The sequence below is a fragment of the Leptinotarsa decemlineata genome, unplaced genomic scaffold (genome assembly GCF_025532065.1).
Source record: "Leptinotarsa decemlineata unplaced genomic scaffold, Ldec_3_MD MMD2_tig00001621_RagTag_RagTag, whole genome shotgun sequence".
NCBI classification, from domain to species: Eukaryota; Metazoa; Arthropoda; class Insecta; order Coleoptera; family Chrysomelidae; genus Leptinotarsa; species Leptinotarsa decemlineata.
Window position 1 is genome coordinate 4,054,946 of NW_027412566.1, and position 21,488 is coordinate 4,076,433.

Consider the following 21,488-nt stretch of genomic DNA (forward strand, 5'->3'; position numbering starts at 1 on the left):
TATTGTTTTGTGGAGTATATTGAATGTTAGGTCTTGTTGTATTTTGATTTGTATTTGTTCCCCGATAAGTGAATTATGACTTTTGAATTTATGGATGTTCGGGTTTTCCCAGATGTCCATACGGTTTCCTTTATTAACTCATAAAACAAGTCATTTTCACTTGTCATCGTCCAACCCGTGTTAGGAATCACACGTTAAAAGTTAGGACCTCGTTAGTCCTTAGCTCGCACAAGTTTCGACCTCTGAGGGTTGTCGTTCGTAGGGGTGCGACAGCTGGTTAACGGAAAAACAGATTTTAAACAGATTTTAAAACAGATTTTTTCAAACTTAACTTAGCGCCAAAGGAGCTAAGTAATATGCATCGATATATAAAATTGTAAATATCTAGAAAACGACCACCTCCAGCGTTGTTGAGTAAGTAGTGTAAGTTTTTTACTTGGAAGAGGTGTGGAAATTAGATTTTTTCATGAAAAGTACCGAAATTTTACTGCAAAAAATGTTAGAGCAATTTGAAATAAATAATAACAGCGTACGCAGCGTCCTCTACATGTTACATGAAAATTAATACGAAATTATAATTTCCCACGTCAAAAGAACTCAGGTTACCGAATTCCGTGTAGATAACTTATTTTTTGCAGAAGCTATTTTTAAAAAACGAACACAAAAATTCAATTTCAACACCCTCTGAAACGAAGCATTTCCGGACACGAGTTTATATAGACTTTTTTCCTTAAAATTGTCTCAAGAATACGCCTCTTGAATGTTTCAACGTACATAAATTGCACCCTGTATAGAGGGCAATAGAAATCCAAACACACAGGGATAATCCCATTAGAAAAGAAGAGGCAATGAACATCAATACAATCTGGCTACCTGTATCAGAGGTACAGAGGTGGCAAATTTGAAAAGTGTCACTTTACAGATTTTTAATTATTCTTCAACGGCTTCATTACGCTATAGTATAATGCTGAAACTAATTTTTCATTATCTTTTTCATTAGTTCTTATAGGCTCTCCAGCTGACACTGTTACGATTCTTCTCAGAATGAAACTATTTTCCGAGAAACCCCGAATAGAACTATCTCCATCTCCACGTCTTAGTATCGACAATGCAAACATATGGAAGGTGTTTGAGTTTCAATAATGGCTGCAATGGCGCTCCTTCATAACATTCGTCCATATAGAGCGCAAGCGAATAAACAAGCGTGCTTACACCATAAACATATTATGCAAACAGGGAAACTCGAGGGAAATTATACTGCGGCGTAGTAACTTAGCTGGCAACAATATCTCAAGAGTGCCGCAGAGATAGTCCTGCTGATGCTGAGTAGGTGGCACACAGAACATCTACAGGGTAACACAATGCCAATAACAGTTGGGCTGAAAAGTTTATAGGCGAACAAGGATATTTTTTTAATGAATTATTTTAATAACAACGATTATAGCGGTCGTTAAATTTTTTTTATATAATCTTTTTAGTTGACACGGTCGCGGCTTCCCATCTAGCCGAAAGTTCCAAGTCTGCTGGAACTGCAGCATTGTCTGGCGAGAAATTGAAAAGGAAAAAATACCAAAATCTTGGAAACAACTATCTGTTCCATCCAGTAGCGGCTGAAACTTTTGGTGTTTATGGCCCGGAGTCTCTGTTATTCGTTCATGAACTCGGAAGGAGAATAGGCCAAGCAACGAAAGATCACCGTTCTACCTCTTTTTTGTTAGAAAGAATTAGTATTGCTATTCAACGTGGCAATGCTGCTTCAGTACTTGGAACTATTCCTCCTTCACATAATTTTGATGAGATCATGCATTGCCCTAATTTCAGTACGGAACTGAAACCTCTTCGAAACAAGCCAAAATATGTGGATATTTATCAGTCTCCTATCAAAGTTAATTCACAAGTGATTGATCCACCTTCTTTTTTTTCAGTGCGGTCAGTGGACTCAGGTCATTCTTGGCCCCAAAAAATGAGTTGCATTCCTCGTAGAATTGGTACCATTTCAGTGGAAGCGCTTCTTGAAGCAAGAGCCGAATCGATCCCTCTACGAAACCCTTTTTCACTTGGAAGGATCGATCGCAGCTTGAGAAATGGTTCTTATGGAGATTCTGTGAAACGTGTTCTTCCTTACGAATCAGTAGAGAGTTGTCCTGAAAATCTAGAGAAGAAAATTGGATTGGATAATTTAGGAAACACTTGTTACATGAATAGCATTTTACAAGTGTTGTTCATGACGAAGAATTTCAAGAACGAAGTTTTAATGATGAACGAGAACGAGAATGTTTCCTGCTTATTCATCAAACTCAAACAACTGTTCATGCAGCTGCAGTTTCGTAAGAAGGTATCATCTTTCCCTCCAACCGATTTCCTGGAGTCTTTGAAGTCCACTAGATACTCATTAGGACAACAAGAGGATTGTTCCGAATTCTTGGGGTTCTTGTTGAATACTCTTCGTGAGCAAAACAATAGCAGAATCAATACTCCCAGCCGCTCTGGACTGAATGATTCCGTACAACCCATCTCGTCTTGTGTTTGTAAATCTTTTGCTGGAAAAATCCTCACTTGTTTACTTTGTGGTAAATGTTCAAGAAGTACTGAAAATTTATGTGAATTTCTGGAACTTCATCTAGCTTTTCCTAATACGACTAATTACCAGTCCGTGCAAAGCTTATTGTTAAATCATCTGAAAATGGAATTTTTAACAGGTGATGATCAACTGTATTGTCAAACATGCGCCAAACTTACTGACTGTTATAAGGAAACAAGTATAGCTGAGGCACCAGTCAATCTAATAATAACACTGATGATATTCAAACAAGACTCAACCTCTAACGGAAGCAAGAAACTGTTTGGAAGGTTCGAAATAGATGAACATTTCAACCTAGCAGACCACTGTTATAATATTCATGCAGTCATTGTTCACTGTGGTTCTGGCGTTGAACGTGGTCATTATTACGCCTTGGTCAAAGAAGAAACGGACTGGTTTAAGTTTGACGATAGTCGTGTCACGAAGTGTTGTGGCGATGCATTGAATTTATTGGAGCCTCTGGAGACACCCTACATTTTGTTTTATGTTAGATCATTGTTGGATCAAGATCTTCAGATGATGTGGTGCTGCAGGTTTTTCCGGGTTTTCCTGCAGCTGAAAAAGCAAATGCGCCACTGGAATCAATGAAGTCGCCCCGGAGCGCCAATTAATTTTTATTGTTGTATTTATTTTATTTTTAATGTCATATATATAATATTATTAAACAATTCCTTTTAGTACTATTTGTCTTTAGCCTCAAAATATCTGTCAGTTTCGATGGTAATCTTTCCATCGGAGCTGAATTTCCTTCCAACAAGCATTCTTTTGAGGTCTGAGAACAGAAAGAAGCTATTCGAAACTCAATTCACGCATTTTTCCATCGTTTTCATTGATTTGTGACACGATGCATGGTATTGATGAAACAGAACTTTCCAGTAACGCTATGTAATAGTCGTTGTTGATAATTTTTCCCTTTTCAAGCTAGGATATTATTTGCATCCCAAAATACTGATACCAGTATTTTGGGCAGTGCCAATGTAATAAATTGGAAAATGTAAAAAAATACTTGGATGTCCAATCTCAAGATTAACAAATTTAGTTATTCTTGTCATAGAAAAGGATATTAATGTTGCTATAGAAGGTTGTGTAAAGGACTTTGCGTTAAAAACTGTAATTTTTATTGAAGAAAAGAGTATTGAAACTTTCTGTTTTTTACCACTTTTATTTGTAACTAACGTTACTGCAGTTTCGTCTTATAAGGACATTTTCATAATGATAATAATAATTCATTTATTTCGCTTGTTAAAACTTCAGAACTTGTCCACTTTATCTTTGGCATTGAAGAGGAAATCAGATAACCTGGCATGTGATCTAAATGCCACTTCCACATTAGTTTTTCTGAAGGAACCCGCAATTATCTCTGTTCTTTTACCAGAATATATTACATTTAACTTTTTTACATAGTACAACATTAGTTGCAGCATGCCAAAGTGATTCACCTTCAGAATAAAAAACGTCTTTGATATTGATAAATATGGAAGGAAGGATGGAATCGATAAGATCGGAAACACTATTGACTGATGACAGAAACGCTGGTAAAGCTAAGGAAGAAGCCGAACGTAGCCCTAATCCGCCAAGGTTTACAGGAAGAGTTGCTTGGAGCCATGAATCATTATTGAAATGATTGTTTGTAACATATTCCGTCGTGTGGCGGAGTAAATTATCAAATTCGTCAAGTTCTAACTGACTTGACCAAGTGGGGGAACATCTGAGGGCGTACATGAGTTTTGGAATCGCCAAACAATTTTTCAAAAAAAAAAATGCAACGTGTTTTGGAAGTTCATTCAATCTGGTGGTCAGCAATTTGAGTGATTCCCGTTTTTCTCGAAGATGTTCTGAAAGTGAATCTTTAGAGAGAGGAGCACCCAGAAGACTCCATTTAGACTTTTCCAAAATTCTTATGCCAGGAGCCAATTTCAAAATGGATTCGAAAATATTATTCGGAGTTGAAAGAGTAATCAACTCGCATTTTTCAAAATTTAGTTCAATTCCAAGATGTTTTGAATAATCAATGATTTTTTCTAAATCCTTTGAAACACTATTTTCATCGCCAGCGATTGAGCCATCATCCAAATACCAACAATTAAATTCGGATGATAAGCTTCTACTAAGTTCGTTGATGGTCAGACAAAAAAGAGCAGGTCCTAAAGGATCACCTTGTTGAACACCTCTCTCAGACAGAATCAGATGTTCACCAAAACTCAAATAGGAGGCTGATTTGTAACACTGACTTAAGAAGGGATATAATCCTGGAAACGAATCTTTAACCTTACGAAGCATGATGTTTCTATCAATCATATTGAAGGCATTTTTGAAGTCTATTTTCAGGAAAATTTTTGAATCAGGATTTGGATGAAGATTAATATATCTACGAGCAGCATGAGCAACAGCTTCACATCCACCTGCAGTACCGAAACCAAACTGTAGTGGACGTAACATCGATCCTAGTTCGTCTTTAATCCTCATACAACCAAGTTCAGCTACCAATCGACGATAAAAGGTACCGACGGCAATCGGTCTTACTCCTCCATCTTTTTTCCGAAGAGCACACAGTGAAGCGCCAAAAAGTATAGGACAAATTTCTGGAGAAACCCTACCAGTAAAAATGAAGTTACATAATTTTGTAACAGAAGAAAGAAGTTTCTGTCCTGAATTTCCAGAGCTGTGACTAATGAGGTCTTGCATATGACTAGGGCGGAAAGAATCCAAACCACTAGCAGAACCAGAACGAAAAGATTTAATTGCCTCCGATACTTCATGTTCTGAAAATTGGAACACCGGAAACTCTGAAAAATCGTGTGGTAGTTGCGAATCCAGAGAATGTGTGGAGGAATCTGATCGAGGGTGTTTTGATCGGAGAACTGAAAGTGTGGATTCATCGTATTCGGCCAACGTATCACTTGAGCTCAAGATTCTGATAGCTGACCTAATGTCACCATCAGCTATTTTACTCATTAGTACAACTATTAACTGTTTTACATATTGTATTATATATACGAATACATACTTCCCGTATTTTTTCCTGGATCTATAGAATTCTTGGTAATAACAAATACTTTTTGTTGCTTTGCATTTTTTGTGCAATTTGATTTTTTCTCTCAAAGTTCTATTATATCACTAGCATACAATACTTGTATATCAACTTGTTTGAAATTTAAAATTTCATGAAACTTTATACCTCAGATGAGTTTTCTATAAAGTTTCAATCCATGTTCAATACTATATTATATAGTGACACGTAATAACCGTTTGTGTAGTTGAGGAATCTGTTATTTATATCTGCTTGACATTTATTACATTTACAACGTAATTCTAACTCTAAGATACCTATAAGAGTTCATAGGATCCATTCAAAAGGCAGATAGATTACTTCGTTTCGAAAACTCACAAGATTTTGATAGTTTTCCTATCTTTCATTTCACCAAGAAGATTTCCCAAGAAGATTCTTGTCAGGCGGCATGATTATATCTAAGGCGTTTTCCTAATTCCGTCCTCAAGTTCCATCTTCATATGAAAACCTGAACATCATGCTATTTCTACTCGAACGGAAGAAGCAGATGACTAACATAGGCCCACTTACTTCCTGATGATGCTGACTCAGCCAACGAAACGCACTTCGAAGCAGGGATTTATTTCAGTCAAACATTCATATTGGAATTCATAAAGACATCCTTCACAGGAACGCTACACATTAGACAGGAACGCTACACAACATAATGCATGAAAGAGTGTTGATATGAATTTCCACTTAACAGAAACTTTCAATCTCTAGTTGAACCTCTAGAAGTTTCGGGTGAGAATACTCATTTTGAAATTATCATCAGCACCTCTTTGAAAATTGTAAAATAAACTTCTCGAATTTGTCACTGAAAGAGACATTTCCACTTGATGATATTTCCTTGAATATCGTTATAGTCATTAAAAGACAATATTTGTTAGCTCACAAAAGAATTCTGGAAACCACGTTTGCGAGAACTGTGAATAGTGAAGGGCAAAAAACAGAGCCTTGCTGTTCACCAGATGATGCTATAATTCCAACAGACACAAATCCAACTTATTCCATTTCATTAGCAGTCTGATTCTGCTGCATCATCCTCTGTATGTTCCAATATTGATAAGCTGGATTTCTTTGCAAGAAAGACGATTCAATGTGATCGTCGGTATTGATTGGATCTGATTTGTTAGGAGCTTCTTTATGTTTAAAAAAACTGTGACGAATAGCTTTAAAGCCGTACGCCAGTTTGAATCACTTCTTTTTCATCGTCATGTGTGGTATTCGGAGAATGTGAGATATTTAGAAATATTCTCTTTTCATTGCAGCAATGACTGATCGTTTTTATCACTCAGGTGAATTCTGTTGATTGATTTGAGTGAAAAATAAGAAATTTCGTAGAAATTCATGTCAGTGTTTGTTGCAATAGTGGGTATAAGAGTATATCTATGGTCAGTTTTGAGAATATCGCATGCGTTGTTGAATATTTGACTGAAATAATTTGATAACTAAAATCAGATACTATGGTATCATGATCCTATCTACTGCAGCATACATTTTTGATTTGATATCTGTATGTGTTGTAAAAATCCTATGCAATGATAAAAAGCTTCTTTTGAAAATTGAAGCATCGAAAATATTGTCACCTTTTTAGCAAAAAAATCCTGATGAAAACGATTTCTGACGATCAGAAATGGAAAGTGATTTTAGTGGATGAAATAATAGTTTTAGGCACAATGAGTTCTATCCACGTTTCTTTCATCAAATAACTAGGTTTGAAATTTTCCTTCTACTGTCTCTATTGGGCATTACATTTTCATTCTTCTCAATATATTTCTTTCCACCTCCATTACTTAGAATTTCTGCTGTGCTGTATGGTAGGATAGTTTAGAGTTTCAATGCTACACTTTTACACCAATTTATCGACCAATAAAAATGGAGCTTTTCACGATAAGATGATGAGATGTTTGAAGGTTTGAAACAATGGAAATTTGAATCTTTGGCTCATCAAAAGTTAGTTTAGAATTGTATTGTGAAATTTGTATTCGGTGAAACAACCAAACAATGAAACAGACAAGTAGTAAATTTCATTAGTTCGGACTTCCATTATCTGATATTATATAAAATGGCTTGCTATCTGGACATCCATGATGCAGCAGCGAAACGTCAGAAAGAAATTCCAAAAATCCACGGCTTTCAAACTCGAAAAACGGTGACACTGAATACCTCATTTGTAGAATGATTTATTTTTTGCTTCAAAATAGGCCTCAGTTCCTTCGGTGTCTCTACGACCACGTTCGAAGTCAGGAAACCAATGCTTCATTGATGTTTCTGATGGAACGGAGTCCTTATAACACTTCTCAAGCCATTGCTCTGCTTGAACGGTATTTTTTCCATCAAGAAGCAGTGAAAAACCACTCTCAGAAAAATAACTCACAAAGTTATGGGTAGAATATCATGAAATTTTAACAGCTTTTTTTGAAGGTTGGTACTTGCAATAACACTACCGCCATCTATGTGTTAGGCCTGAGACTTTTGACCCCATGAAGTAGTTGACATATTTCAACTAATTAGGGACGAGAACTCAGATAGTAATGATTATATATTCATTTTTATGATATTGTTCCAAGAAATAAATTAATCAATTGATCAAACATCTGGATTCAACCCTGATATTTTATCTCACTGACTTGATTTGTGTTGTGGGGTGTAATCCTCCTGCAAAGAACCCCCACAACAATTAATATGGATTTGGCACAGCATAATGAACCTGCCAGTCACCAAAGTGCTCATATACATTCTCAGAACTCATTCCGTTTATAGAAGACATCGATTTTGATCGAATCCTTTCAGATATCTGGGTAATTTACCAGAGATATTACCTGGTATTTCTCCTAATAGGCGTTTAATTTCGAAATTGAATGTGAGAGTGAATAGGTGGTTTAATTGTATGGAGAAGACCTGAATAAGGTTCCTTCTATTAAAAATCACAAACGATTCGTTTTCACAGTCGGGAGCCGCACTAGGAAACGTCTCGCTACTGGAATTGAGTGTCTTTCATTTCGAAATGATTATGAGGTGTTAAATTGGTCATTGTATGGAGGAAGCTGTTTCGTAGGAGGTGGAATGCCAGGTAGAAAAAAGTTCATCCAAATCGAGGATAACATATTTTCAATTTGAGCCAGACACTATGTCTGTGGAACCGATTTTTCGGTTCCCTTCGGAGAAATTTTCGTTATTGCATTGTTGTTAATGATTCAGCTGTAATTAAAAAAAAAACAGATACCTTTTGTTGTCGAATAAGTATGTATCTATAGTCCGTTCATAATTTGTTGATAGCTCACTGCAAGTTTGACCCTCATTAGAGAACAGAAATACAGAGAGGACAGCTAATATGATATAATAACAAAAACCAAACTAAAACTGGCAGTTTAAGATGTTTTCGACTAACCCACCTTGTATCTGAAGAAATACAATACAGTTATAAAACTTTTAATCCGATTATGTAGGTATTTTGAGTGGAAATGAGTGACCAGTGTCGTAGAGTATATGATTAAAACATTAGTTACTTTAAATAAATAAATATATTAATATTCTTAAACTGTAGGTACTGTAAACTGTATTTTTATTTTAAAAAAATTTCTTTATTTTATTCAAAAATAATAATTTACTTGCAATTTGTAAAAGATACATTTATTTAATTAATACCTATTTTTAAATGATATAAACAACGATTACTTACAAAACTATTCAAATTCAAAATAAACAGGATCATTTTCGGAATCCGAGTCGTCTTGCAGGTTAATAATTAGCGGTTGTGTCTCTACAGTCGCATCAATTATATTGTCAAGATCCCACATTTTTGTTCTTCTTCTATTGCATGTCTTACTGCATCTCGCTAACTTTGTTCTGTAATATGTTGTAAAGACTCATATAACAATTCACGTACAGCTTGTATTTTATATGCCACATAGCTTTTCATTTGTGCCCAAATGAGTTCAATTGGATTTAATTCGCAGTGGTAGGGTGGAAGTCTAAGGACTGTGATGTTTCGTCTTTCCGCCATTTTGTCAACTACGTAATTCTTGAACTTAGATTTGTGTTGCCGGGCAATTTTTGAAAGTTCTGCTTTAACCATTCCATCTTCGTAAGGCAGGGACTTATTCTGCAGCCAGTCAATGATATCCTGTTTCTTCAACGCAGTCGTTGGAAGTCTTTCAACTAGTCGTGAATGATAAGGTGCATTATCTAATACTATAATTGAGTTTGGTGGTATATGTTCAATCATCTGCTCAAAATACTCTTCGAAAACATCAGCTGTAATCTCCTCGTGATAGTCTTTTGTGCTTTTGGATTCAAATTCCAACAAACCATGCTTAGCAAATCCTTTTTCACTGCCAATGTGAGAAACTATTAATCTACTGCCTTTACCAGAGGGTGGGGAAATACCAGTAGACCAACCTTCCATAAAGGCTTGCCTGGAGCTTGATATATTTTTATCTGTCCAAATTTTTGTGAGAGTATGACCTGCGTTTACCCACGTTTCGTCCTGATAGTAAATTGGCCTTCCTTCAGCCCGAAATTTTCGTATAGATCGTAGATACTTTCTTCTCCAACATATTATCTCTTCCCGGTCAATTAAAAGTGATTTTCGGTCTGATTTCTCCCACTGGAAATTTAATTCTTTTAAAACTTGCCACAATTTGGTTCGTCCGACATGAGGCAAATCCGGGTCGTCTCTAACTTCTTGTAAAATTTTGTTTAAGTTGGGTATTTCTTTTTTGTAAAAAAATTCGTGAATTTTCCTTCGAATACCATTTTTGGCAAATTCATCAATTTCAAAAGGTTTTCTCCCCCTCTTTAAGTATTCGTTTGTATTTGGGTTAGCTATACCTTTTTTTTTTCTTTCTGATAGGAACCTATATATTGTTGACTCCCCTACGCCCGTCATGTTGGCACAACTCTTGATTATGTTCTGAACAGTGTTTGTGGGATTCTGAGAAACCAGAGCATCGTGAACGTTCAAAACAATAGTCTTCTCTCTTGGTGAATAGACAGACTTACTGACTATACGCAACAGTACCGGTGTAAAACTTGATGATGTTGATGATGTTGACGAAGCCATCGCAAGCAATCAAATAAAACAAGCAGGAACGAAAGGTACGTATATGTTTGTAGGAATATGAAAAAAAGTTACTCACGCACTGCACAAAATTCGCAAAATAAATATTAGAGACGTTAATTACTGCCGTAGACGCCGAAACACCAACGAGCCGTAAATTAAATGTGATTAAAAAATGTACTAAACCAAAAATTATTTTCGTTCGTAACAACTTCACCCTTTCAAGGCAAGTTTCGAATATAAACTGAAGCTTTATATTTAATGAATAAACACCTCAGGAACCTCCGCCTATGATTTTACGAGTTTTACGACCGTTTTATGACTTGGGCCCTCATTTTGTGCTATCGACAAATTATGAACGGACTATAGTATCCTACATGAAGGAAGACTAATTACAATTGAACTTTCAGATCGTTATATTGGAAACTAGCTGTTTCCGTAAACTTTTGATTCAGCCAAATCTACTCAACAGTATTTTACATTTTTTTACCAAACGAACAAAACCATAGATATGTGGATGACGTTTTGGTATGTTTTACAGGTACTAAGAGGCAAATAGATAGGTACTTTTCATAGGGATATTAACAAAATTCATGAAAACATTAAATCCACTATTGAAATAGAAGCAGACAACTCAATCAGTTTCTTGGATTCAACAATTGGTAGAATGAACAACAAACATGATTTTTCAATTTATCACAAACCGTCCTCTATGGATATTACTATAAATTACGATTCTACCCATTCTTATCAACACAAAGTAACAGCTTATAATAGCATGATTCACATATTAGTCAATGTTCCTCTTTCAATAGATAATTCCAATAAAAAATCTAATATCATCAAGCAAATTGCGGTTAGCAATGGGTTTAAAACCGAATTAATAAACAAAATACTTGCTATTGATAAGGTAGATAATCAAAATTATAGAGCTTGAACTTATTTTGAACAACCAACGGAAAAAGTGCTTTATTTTTGAGGAAACGAGATATTAAAATTGCATGTAGAACAAGTAATATGTTGGAAAAATTAGTTAAAAATAATGAAGACAAAACATCCAATTCGAGAAATCAGGAGTATATAACGTGTCCTAAGGTATATATTGGTCAAACTGGCAAAACCTTTAGGGATCGAATCCAGGAACATACGAGCTATGTAAATAAGAAAACAAATTCAACATGCAGAAAGAACTGGCCTGTGGGGAAGTCTTCAAAACCCTGCGAGAAGAAGCATTCCTTACTACCTCTACATATAAAGTTAGGCCTCATGGAACAGTTTGTAAAGGCATTGCCTAAAGATGGACCTTGTTTCAAGTATCTCTGTCAGAAATTTCCAAACCTTCTAGAGACTAAACTTGAAGAAGACGTCTTTCAAGCACCTGACATTCGAAAAATGATGTTCGACGTAAATTTTGAAACCACAATAACGATACATGAGAAGCTTGGGTAGCATTCAAGCAAATTGTTACAAAATTCTTAAGAAATGCAAAAGACATAGAATATCGTACCATTGTAGCTACCATGTTGAAGAATTTTAAGAAACTAGGATGTTTAATGTTCTTGAACAGTCATTTTGATTACTTGCCGGAAAATTTGGGAGAGCAGGATGAGCGTTTTCACCAAGATATTTAAAATTAATGGAAAAATGGATGGAGACTACTGTCGGTCACTTCACCGTGAAGCTCAACAAGCGACTCATCGCAGGAAAAGACAAGAAACTTCAAAGAAAAAAGGGAAAGGAAGTATAATCATCTCCACCTGACTAGTGAAACCTATATTACAACACTGTATCATTATTTGAAGTAGACTACTGTAAATAAAAACCAGATTTGGATTCAGCACACAAAAGTCTAAAAAATCAGCTTTTAAAGTAAACAAAGTTTACAAAAACATTTTTTTGTTGGCCTGTGTAATTGATAGACTGACACTCTTATATTAACGTATAGCCGAAGCTGCTGAACCTAGAATCTAGAAATATGCAGGTAGGTTCTTTGTATAGCGTAAATAAGCATCAACAAAGAGAATTAGGAATTTCCATCCCTAAGGGGGAAAATAGGGGTTCAAAAATTGTACTGAATTTCATCAGTTTCGAAGTTGGAAACCTGAAGTTTTAGGTTATTAAAAAAAATATTGCAACTATTTGTTCAAAACAGTCTGTCACGAAACTTACTGTGACAAACCAAACTCAAATCGGGCGAAGCCATGGGCAACAGCTAGTATCCAATAAATTGATTGATGTAACCATTACTTCGTGGTAAGAGATCATTGTGAAAATTGAGAAATTAAACTTTTCTATGTTTCTATACCACTTGCGGTACGAAAACATTGTCAGTTTTCTCAATTTTCATGATTTCCTATTCCAGTGCAACCAACTCCAAATCACAGATAAACTCACCGGAATAATTCTGCCAAAACGCAGCCCCCGTGTTCAGTAGATCCATCCCAGGGTAGCTCCAAGGTTTATTATCCTGTGGAGGATGTGGAAGCGGTTCGCGGATATCTCTTGGAGGTTGAACGAATCCTGTGGCAGTTTCCTCGCGTTCTTGTTTTATCCTCTCCACTGGCCTGGGGGGCTCCATTATCCTCTCCCGCTCCATGGGTGTCATGTTGGTTTGGACTGTAGGGTTTATGGTAGGGCTGGGATTGGCTGTGTGAGAGGTGCTGGTACAGGCTGGTTTTTGATCTGGCCGTTGAGAGATATTTTCTGAAATGAAAGAGATTTGGTTTGAGAATTGAAATAAAAAACCATTGATTTTTTTTGGGAACTGTGATGGATTGGCTTTTCCATCAACGATTTCTGAAGGTGCTGCCATGAACCAAAAAATTGTTAGTGTACCACTTTATTTATTTATATATTCGGGATACAAACAAAAAAGAGGAGAGTTCTGCGAACAGTTTGTTCTCTTGAAAGGTAAATTAAATAATTCATGTGCTCTCATTGTTCTATTTGGAACATTTAAGTAAATGATTGATAATAACGATGGACAATTTATTTTGTTTGTTATTATTTTTTGTAAAAATAAAATATCTGATATGTTACGCCTATGTTCCAACGATACTAACTGGAGGTCTCGTCTAATTCGCAAAGTATCACTGTTTTCAGTAATTCTAATACCTTGTTTGTAAGCAACGAGTTTTAAAAATCGTTTTTGAATACGTTCTAATCGATCGATGGACTCCAGATGGTTGATGCAAACATTACCTTACTTAATACAAAAGCATTATAGAGATTTTGTATTGATTTTGTTTGATTGAAGAATTTACATTTTCTCTCGACATATCCCAGAGCTGTACTGCTCTTATTTATTACATAATCTATATGTTTATCGAAAATAAGTTTGGAGTCAAAAATAACTCCTAAATCTTTAAATGTATTAACTCGTGACAGCAAGATATTATTTATGTGATATGAATATGTAAGAATATTTTTGTTGCGGGTGAATGATATACGTTTTGTTTACAAAATTCAAATAAATTATTTATGTCACTCTGAATTCTCAAGCAATCTGACAATGATTTTATTTGAAGATAAATTTTCAGATCATCAGCATACATTAAGAATTTGGCATTTTTAAAACATTGTTTAATGTTATTAATATAGATAATAAAGAATAAGGGCCCTAGCTGGGACCCTTGTGGCACTCCAGAAGGTGTTGCATAAGGTTCAGATGAATAACCGTCTATAAAGATATATTGAGTTCTGTTTTTCAAATATGATTCGATCCATTTTAGCATCGCACCACTTACACCGACTTCAGCAAGTCTCCGAAGTAGTGTATTATGACTAATTTTGTCAAAGGCCTTGCTGAAATCTGTGTAGATAGTGTCAACTTGAATTTTATTATCCAAATTATCATGTAAAAATTCAGAGTAACAAAATAGGTTCGATTCAAGAGATCGATTGTTAAAAAAGCCATGTTGCTCAGGTATAATAATGTTTTTAATTAAATGAAATATATATTTATAAATTAAGCGTTCAAATAGTTTTGGTATTATTGATATTTTACTTATAGGACGATAGTTTTCAATATTATCTTTCCTTCCGTTTTTAAAAATGGGTATTACTCTCGCAACTTTCCAACTGACAGGAAAATATCCACAACGAAGTGACATATTGAAAAGAATTGTTAGAGGAGTACATAAAGTATGAGCACAGTTTTTGCAGAAGATTGCAGGTATTTGATCAGGTCCTGAGCCTTTATTAACATCTAATTCTACTAAGCCTTGTTCTACTTCCTTTTTGCTTAAAATAATTTGTGATAAATTAGAATTATTGTCTGTTTCAGTAAATTGGTTCTGACAAAATGCATTTTGTTTATCAGCAAAGACGCTTTTGAAGAATTTTGAAAATAAATTTGCTATCTCATGACCATTTTTTGCTTCATGATTATTTAACTGCATTTTGTGGGGAATCTTGCTGACCGAGTGCTTTTTAATTGATGAAAAGTTCCAAAAACGTTTGGGATTATTTACTATGTCAGCCTCAACATTTAAAATGTAATTGTGAAGCGTGAATGAATTTAAATCATTTAAGTTTTTATACATTTTCCATTTTTTGTGAAACTTATTTTTTTCTTTTATTACTTTAATAGTTGAGGCAGAATGGTATGAAGGAAACTGTCTACTTTTAAAAATTTTTGGAACGTTTTGATCAATTAATTTATTTACAATACCGGTATTTAAGAATAAGACTCTGGTTGACTCTGGTTTCATTTTCAAAGTTTGGTCATTCATTTACCACGAGAAATAATGTATGGTGGTGGAAAGGATCCTCGGTGTCGAAGGAATCAAAAATCATGTCATATAACACTTTATTAAAGTCAATATTTTATTACTATCGTACCATTCTACCATTATGGGCCGGCTGGTATCTCTATCGCCACAAAAGAAATAACCAGGAAAGAAATTTCTGACAAAAATATAACAATCTGCACTGATATCGGACAAGCCCTATTATTATAATAATAATAATATTTATTTTCCTTTTGACACCTAGAATATATAAGAATAGTCATTCATAAAATGAAGTGGTTACAAAACGAAACAAAATACCCCAAAAACTGGGTGTCACAATAAAAGTGCATGAAAATACATTAAACAAGCACAAGTTGATCAAAAATTTCCTTTGAAATACTCATCTAGTGAGTAAAAACATTTCCCCAATAGGAAGTCATTTAAAGCTTTTTTGAAGCAAAGTAATGCGTAGACTTTTTCAGAATTTTATGATTCAAAGTTCAAATTTGGGAGACTACGTACATCCGGTTTCGCATATTTTTAATTTTTTATGTTGGTACACTCGTTTTGAACATGTTCACAGTATCAGCTATTTAGCATGTTAGGTTTGTTGGTGAAAGGCATTAAAGTTAGAAGTGTTTAGGTGTTTGGCAATTTTCTGCTATCGAGAAAATGGATTGAAAAATTTGCATCAAATTTTGTCTTAAAAATTTAATTTTCAGCTCAAAATGTTGACAGTGGCATACGGTATTTATACTCTGAGTCAGCATATCGGTTGGATCACGTCATGCACAAGAATTGTTGAATGACATCAACGGTGATCCAGATTTGCTTAAGAGGGTCATAACTAGTGATGAATCATGGGTATATGGTTATGACATCGAACTCAAAGTCCAATTGTCATAATAAAAGAGCCCATTAGAGCCAAGAACAAAAAAGCAGGCCAAGTTCGATCAAGTGTCAAGATTTTGCTCACTGTTTTCTACGATTATTGTAGCGTAGTGCATCAGGAGTTCTTGCTACACAGTCGTTCGGTGAATAAGAAGTATTATCTTGAAGTTTTGCGCCGCTTGCGCGAAGCAATACGAAGAAGACGTCCGTAATCATGCATCAGCCACCGTATTTACCAGATTTGAACCCCTGGAACTTTTTCCTGTTCCAATTATTGAAAAGATCTATGAAAAGTCGGTGTTCTGCGACCATTGAGGAGAGAGCTCAACGACACACTAAAAATTGCATATCAAAACTGCTTCGGGGATTGGAAAAAATGGTTACAAAAGTATATTATATCTGAGGGGAACTACTTTAAAGGTGACAAAATAGAAAATTGATGAATAAATGACTGTTTTTTAAGAAAGATGACAATTCACCTATTTTTTTGAACAGACTGCGTATAGACATTTGGTTAGACTTCTTGAATAAGTAGACTCTGCTGTCTAATTTACAACCTCCAGCTGTTGCTTACGATCTGTAGTATCAAAAGAAACGTTGTGTCTGCTCAAGATCAAAAAACAACTCGACACAGAACGAATCAATCAAAACCAGAATTCTCTCTCGGAACGAATGTGTAAATTATCCCCGTCTGCACGAGAAGGATAAGTCGCAGCAAAGAGGGCCTGTCAATCACGGGGAAAGGTCTCGAGTCTTTGACGCCCTGCGGGGCTCCAACTTTCGGATTGATCCCCATAGATTACAAGATATTTGCCTTGTCTACCCATTAAGAACATTCGCTGGAATATTATATTTAGCAAATAATAACTTCGAAACAATAATATTAGGTATATGTGGGCTGATTCCGCCCGGGGGCTCAATTCGATATGCTAAACTTTGAGATCATCAAGAGGACGATAAGACAATGCCGGAGAAAAAATTGTACCACCAGAATTTTGCCTTGTGTGTAAAAGTATTACTTTCTGATGGGACAGGGGATATACTCAGTTCCTATTGTGTAGGAAAATACGCAGTGAAAACATAAAGGTCTGTGAATAAGTGCATCGCCGTTGTCCCGACAAAAACTAAAGTTTTATTGGTTTTTTACGGAAGTAAATTTTCAAATTTCTCACCAAAACGACAGTGAAAATACCGTGAACAAGTGTGTGGAAATAAAAATTAGTTTAAAGTTTTAAGTTAGTGAAAATTGAGTTATAAGAATCTAAATCTGAATCAGGGTATTGTGACTAAGCCGTAAATTGCTTGCAATTAGCCACATCTGTTAATACAAGTGGGTAGGTAATACCCTACCAAAGGCGTACCCTAACAGAGTTAAAGTGTGTGTTTGTAAAAGTATTTGTGAAAATTTGTGTGCAATAAATCGATCCAGAGTAGATAAAAATACGGGCTTACCGGTAAATAGTATCATTGCAAACTTATTTACATGTAGAAATGTGGCATATTAGTTTTCAGTGGTAGTTTTTCAGTTACTTATTCTTACAATCATAGCAATTGATCATCCCATGAAAAAGTTATCTCAACTGAATTTTTCCACCATGGATAATTATGAAAAACTTCGAAATTTAAGGTTGTTGATTTCCGAGTCAAAAACTCTAAAATACAATGAAAACACAGATAATCACACCGAATTCTCGTCAAACATATATTTACAAAATAAAAGAGGCCAACAAAATTGCTAGAAAAATCAAAATTTTTCTTCACTATATTCGGATGAGGTGGAATCATCATCGGGTTGAATAACGATCGGATTTATGGAACATTGCATATAAGATTTGTTCTCTTCTTTTTTAAAGTGGGCCACACAGTTCTTCCTCACTATTACCTACTTCATTCACCACTCGCCTTATATTGTCAAAACATTCATAATTATAATACAAGAAATTCCAATAATATACATATAAACAGACCGGCTTTCGGAAGTACCATGAATTCGTTAATTTTTAAGGGCTTCCACGAGTTCAATGAATTATCTGAAGAAATGAAAAAATATCCATTTTGAAAGATTTTAAAAGAGCACTTGAAGAATTGAAAAAAAAGTAATAGAATACAAATTGTATAGTTATGTGGAATTATTTGGGATATTATTGTGTTTTCATTCATTGTTTTTAATTGTTTTCAATTGTTCACTAGGGTATTTGTATCTGTAATGAAACCAAATATCACTGTTTTAATAATAATTTAATGTATATATGTACCTATATTTCATCATCTATTTAAATGTTACTTAACATATGTTTAAAAGTTGTTTTAATTTAAAATTGTTCACATAATTTTTTATGTGAACAATTATTACACTCATAGATATTTATGTTAGGTTTCCTATTTCAATAAAGATTATTATTATTATTATTATTATGAACTTTTTGAACGATAATAACATAAAATTCCAAAAGAACCTGGCCAATACTAAATCCATATCAAAACTTACTGATAAAATTCATTTTGATTTTCAACATGGAAGATTTAGGAAACGGCGTCTCTTTTTTCGTCATACGACAATGAAATCCATAATGCCGGAATTATTTTTCTAAAACGTCTAGTCAAGCTAATTTGAAACAGCTCAATATTCACAATGCTTTTGCTCATGATAAACTGACTGTCATTGTGCTTTCATTTGGAGAGCTGCGGTTATGTGGAATAAACTTTCTGAAAACGTTTTTCCAAATGAATTTGATCTTCAGCGATTCAAATCCAATGTGAATTGCTACTTTCATACAGGCACCGCTTTAGGGTTTTTTGTAGTGTTTGTGTTCTGTCCTTGAAAAAAAGATTCCTCAAGCGGGCAGCAAAGTATCACAATCAAATCCTGCTTGAGGAAGCTGTCGTTCAGCGAAACACATGTTGCGGTTTTGTAAACCTTTTTGTAGTAAAAAACGCAATTTTATCAGTTATACATATTTTAAAGCCTTAAAAATATGTGTTACAGCTCATTTTAATTATCCAGAATGACAGAAAATGAAAAAATGCCAATGTTTTCAACAAATCAAGATGAAGAGAGGAGGCATTTAGTTTTCCATTAATTACTCAACAACTATCTAAGTATTTGGTGTGAAACTTACCGTTTATTGTCACTATTTTATCCGAAGCTCCAACAGCTCGAAGTGCCTCCTCAAGTTGAGCTCTTCTTTTGTTTTCTAAATCCAACTGCTCGCTCAACTGTCTCCTGATTCGCTTTTCTCGTCTCAGACGTTTTTGTATCAATACTGAAACAAATATGTTGTTGAAAAATGGGTGATATCCAAAATGTTCCTATGAATATTTGATTCACAATAGTCATCTTTGCCAATATTACTACACAGTGGAAAATAAATAATTTCCTGGCGAATATGAAGATAAATATTAAATTATATCCGTAGAGGAATTTCCACTGTATCGTCACTTACATTGGAAAGGTGAATTTTTGAAATTCAATTCGAAATAGTTGATTTTCAGTTCATACGATTCTGGAAACATAAAATCCCCTGAAGAAATATGTAAGGAAAAACAATTCATCAACACTGTGCACTTTGAACATCTTTATGTACATCTATTCCAATTTCGAAACCTACTACGCTAATATTTGACGTAAACACTGGTATTTCCATCAACATATTCTTCTAAAAGTAGGTAATATTCGTGGTACCTCAGGGGAGTGTTTTGGGACCTATATTATTTTTAATCTACCTGAATGATGAAGATAGCATTCATGGTTGTGATTTTATGAACCTTTTTGCAGACGACACTTCGTTATCAATTTCAGGAGATAATATAGAAAAAATAGCTGATCAAATGAATAATGAACTAAGAAATGTTTTCAAGTACATGAATAGCAATACACTTAAACTCGACACCTCCAAAACAAAATATATGATCTTATCAACTGGTTATGAGCTATCACTCAACATAAGATTGCAAATTGCAGGTGATGTAATAGAGTTCGTAAGTGAATTCAAATACTTCGGTTTCATGGTGGATAATCGTTTATCTCTTCATGCTCATTTTGATTATATCTATAGAAAAATTACTGAGAAAAAATATATTTTTTCTCAAGAATTTCATCTCAGCTTTCGATGTACTCAAAAATTACATTATACAATGCCACATTGCAGTGGCTGTCTGTTTCCTAGAGACTGTACGAATTAGCAATGCTATTCATTTTCAAACTAACACATAATTTGCTTCCAACTTATTTTGAAGAATTTTGTATATATAAATCTCAAATCTATAACCACTTAACAAGAGCGAGAAGCTCCCAAAAATTCCACCTTCCTCGAACTAGTTTGACTAGAACGATGAAGTCTTTATTTTATAAAGGTTTGAATAAGTGTAACAAACTCCCACTTTCGTTGAAAGATTCAATAAATGTTTTCCAATTCAAAAAAAACTCATGAACTATATAAAATATCATATTTGATTTTCTTTTTTCTGTTTGGTAATATATTATGTATATCCTCATGTTGAAACCATTCTGACATCATTGAAAAATGGTTTTTATTTTTTTTTTCTTCTATCATATAACCATTTTTGTTATTCATGTCATTTATTTATATATTTTCAAAATAATGTATTTATATTAGGATGTCCTAAAGAAATCAAGAAATATTATTATTATGTGTGAGCATATTTCTCATTATAAAATTTGATGATTGGTTCATATATTTCGTTCCGTTAACTTCTGATTTCTTTCACGAATTTTTTTACAAAAAAGATTTGCCTCATGTCGGACGAACCAAATTGTGGCAAGTTTTAAAAGAATTAAATTTCCGGTGGGAGAAATCAGACCGAAAATCACTTTTGATTGACCGGGAAGAGATAATATGTTGGAGAAGAAAGTATCTAAGATCTATACGAAAATTTCGGGCTGAAGGAAGGCCAATTTACTATCAGGACGAAACGTGGGTAAACGCAGGTCATACTCTCACAAAAATTTGGACAGATAAAAATATATCAAGCTCCAGGCAAGCCTTTATGGAAGGTTGGTCTACTGGTATTTCCCCACCCTCTGGTAAAGGCAGTAAATTAATAGTTTATCACATTGGCAGTGAAAAAGGATTTGCTAAGCATGGTTTGTTGGAATTTGAATCCAAAAGCACAAAAGACTATCACGAGGAGATGACAGCTGATGTTTTC

The 21,488-nt window shown here is 34.5% G+C and overlaps 1 protein-coding gene across 4 annotated transcripts in view; it reads right to left on the bottom strand.

The window, feature by feature from the left end:
- dac (dachshund family transcription factor) overlaps positions 1-21,488 on the bottom strand; it is a 374,594-nt gene that overhangs the window by 14,687 nt on the left and 338,419 nt on the right. For all 4 annotated transcript variants that reach the window (XM_074176210.1, XM_074176206.1, XM_074176207.1 and 1 more), the window contains 2 exons: positions 19,439-19,582; positions 13,090-13,398 (listed from right to left, as the gene is read on the bottom strand). In XM_074176210.1, coding sequence (XP_074032311.1) covers positions 13,090-13,398; positions 19,439-19,582 — 453 coding nt within the window. The remainder of the gene's footprint in view (positions 1-13,089; positions 13,399-19,438; positions 19,583-21,488) is intronic.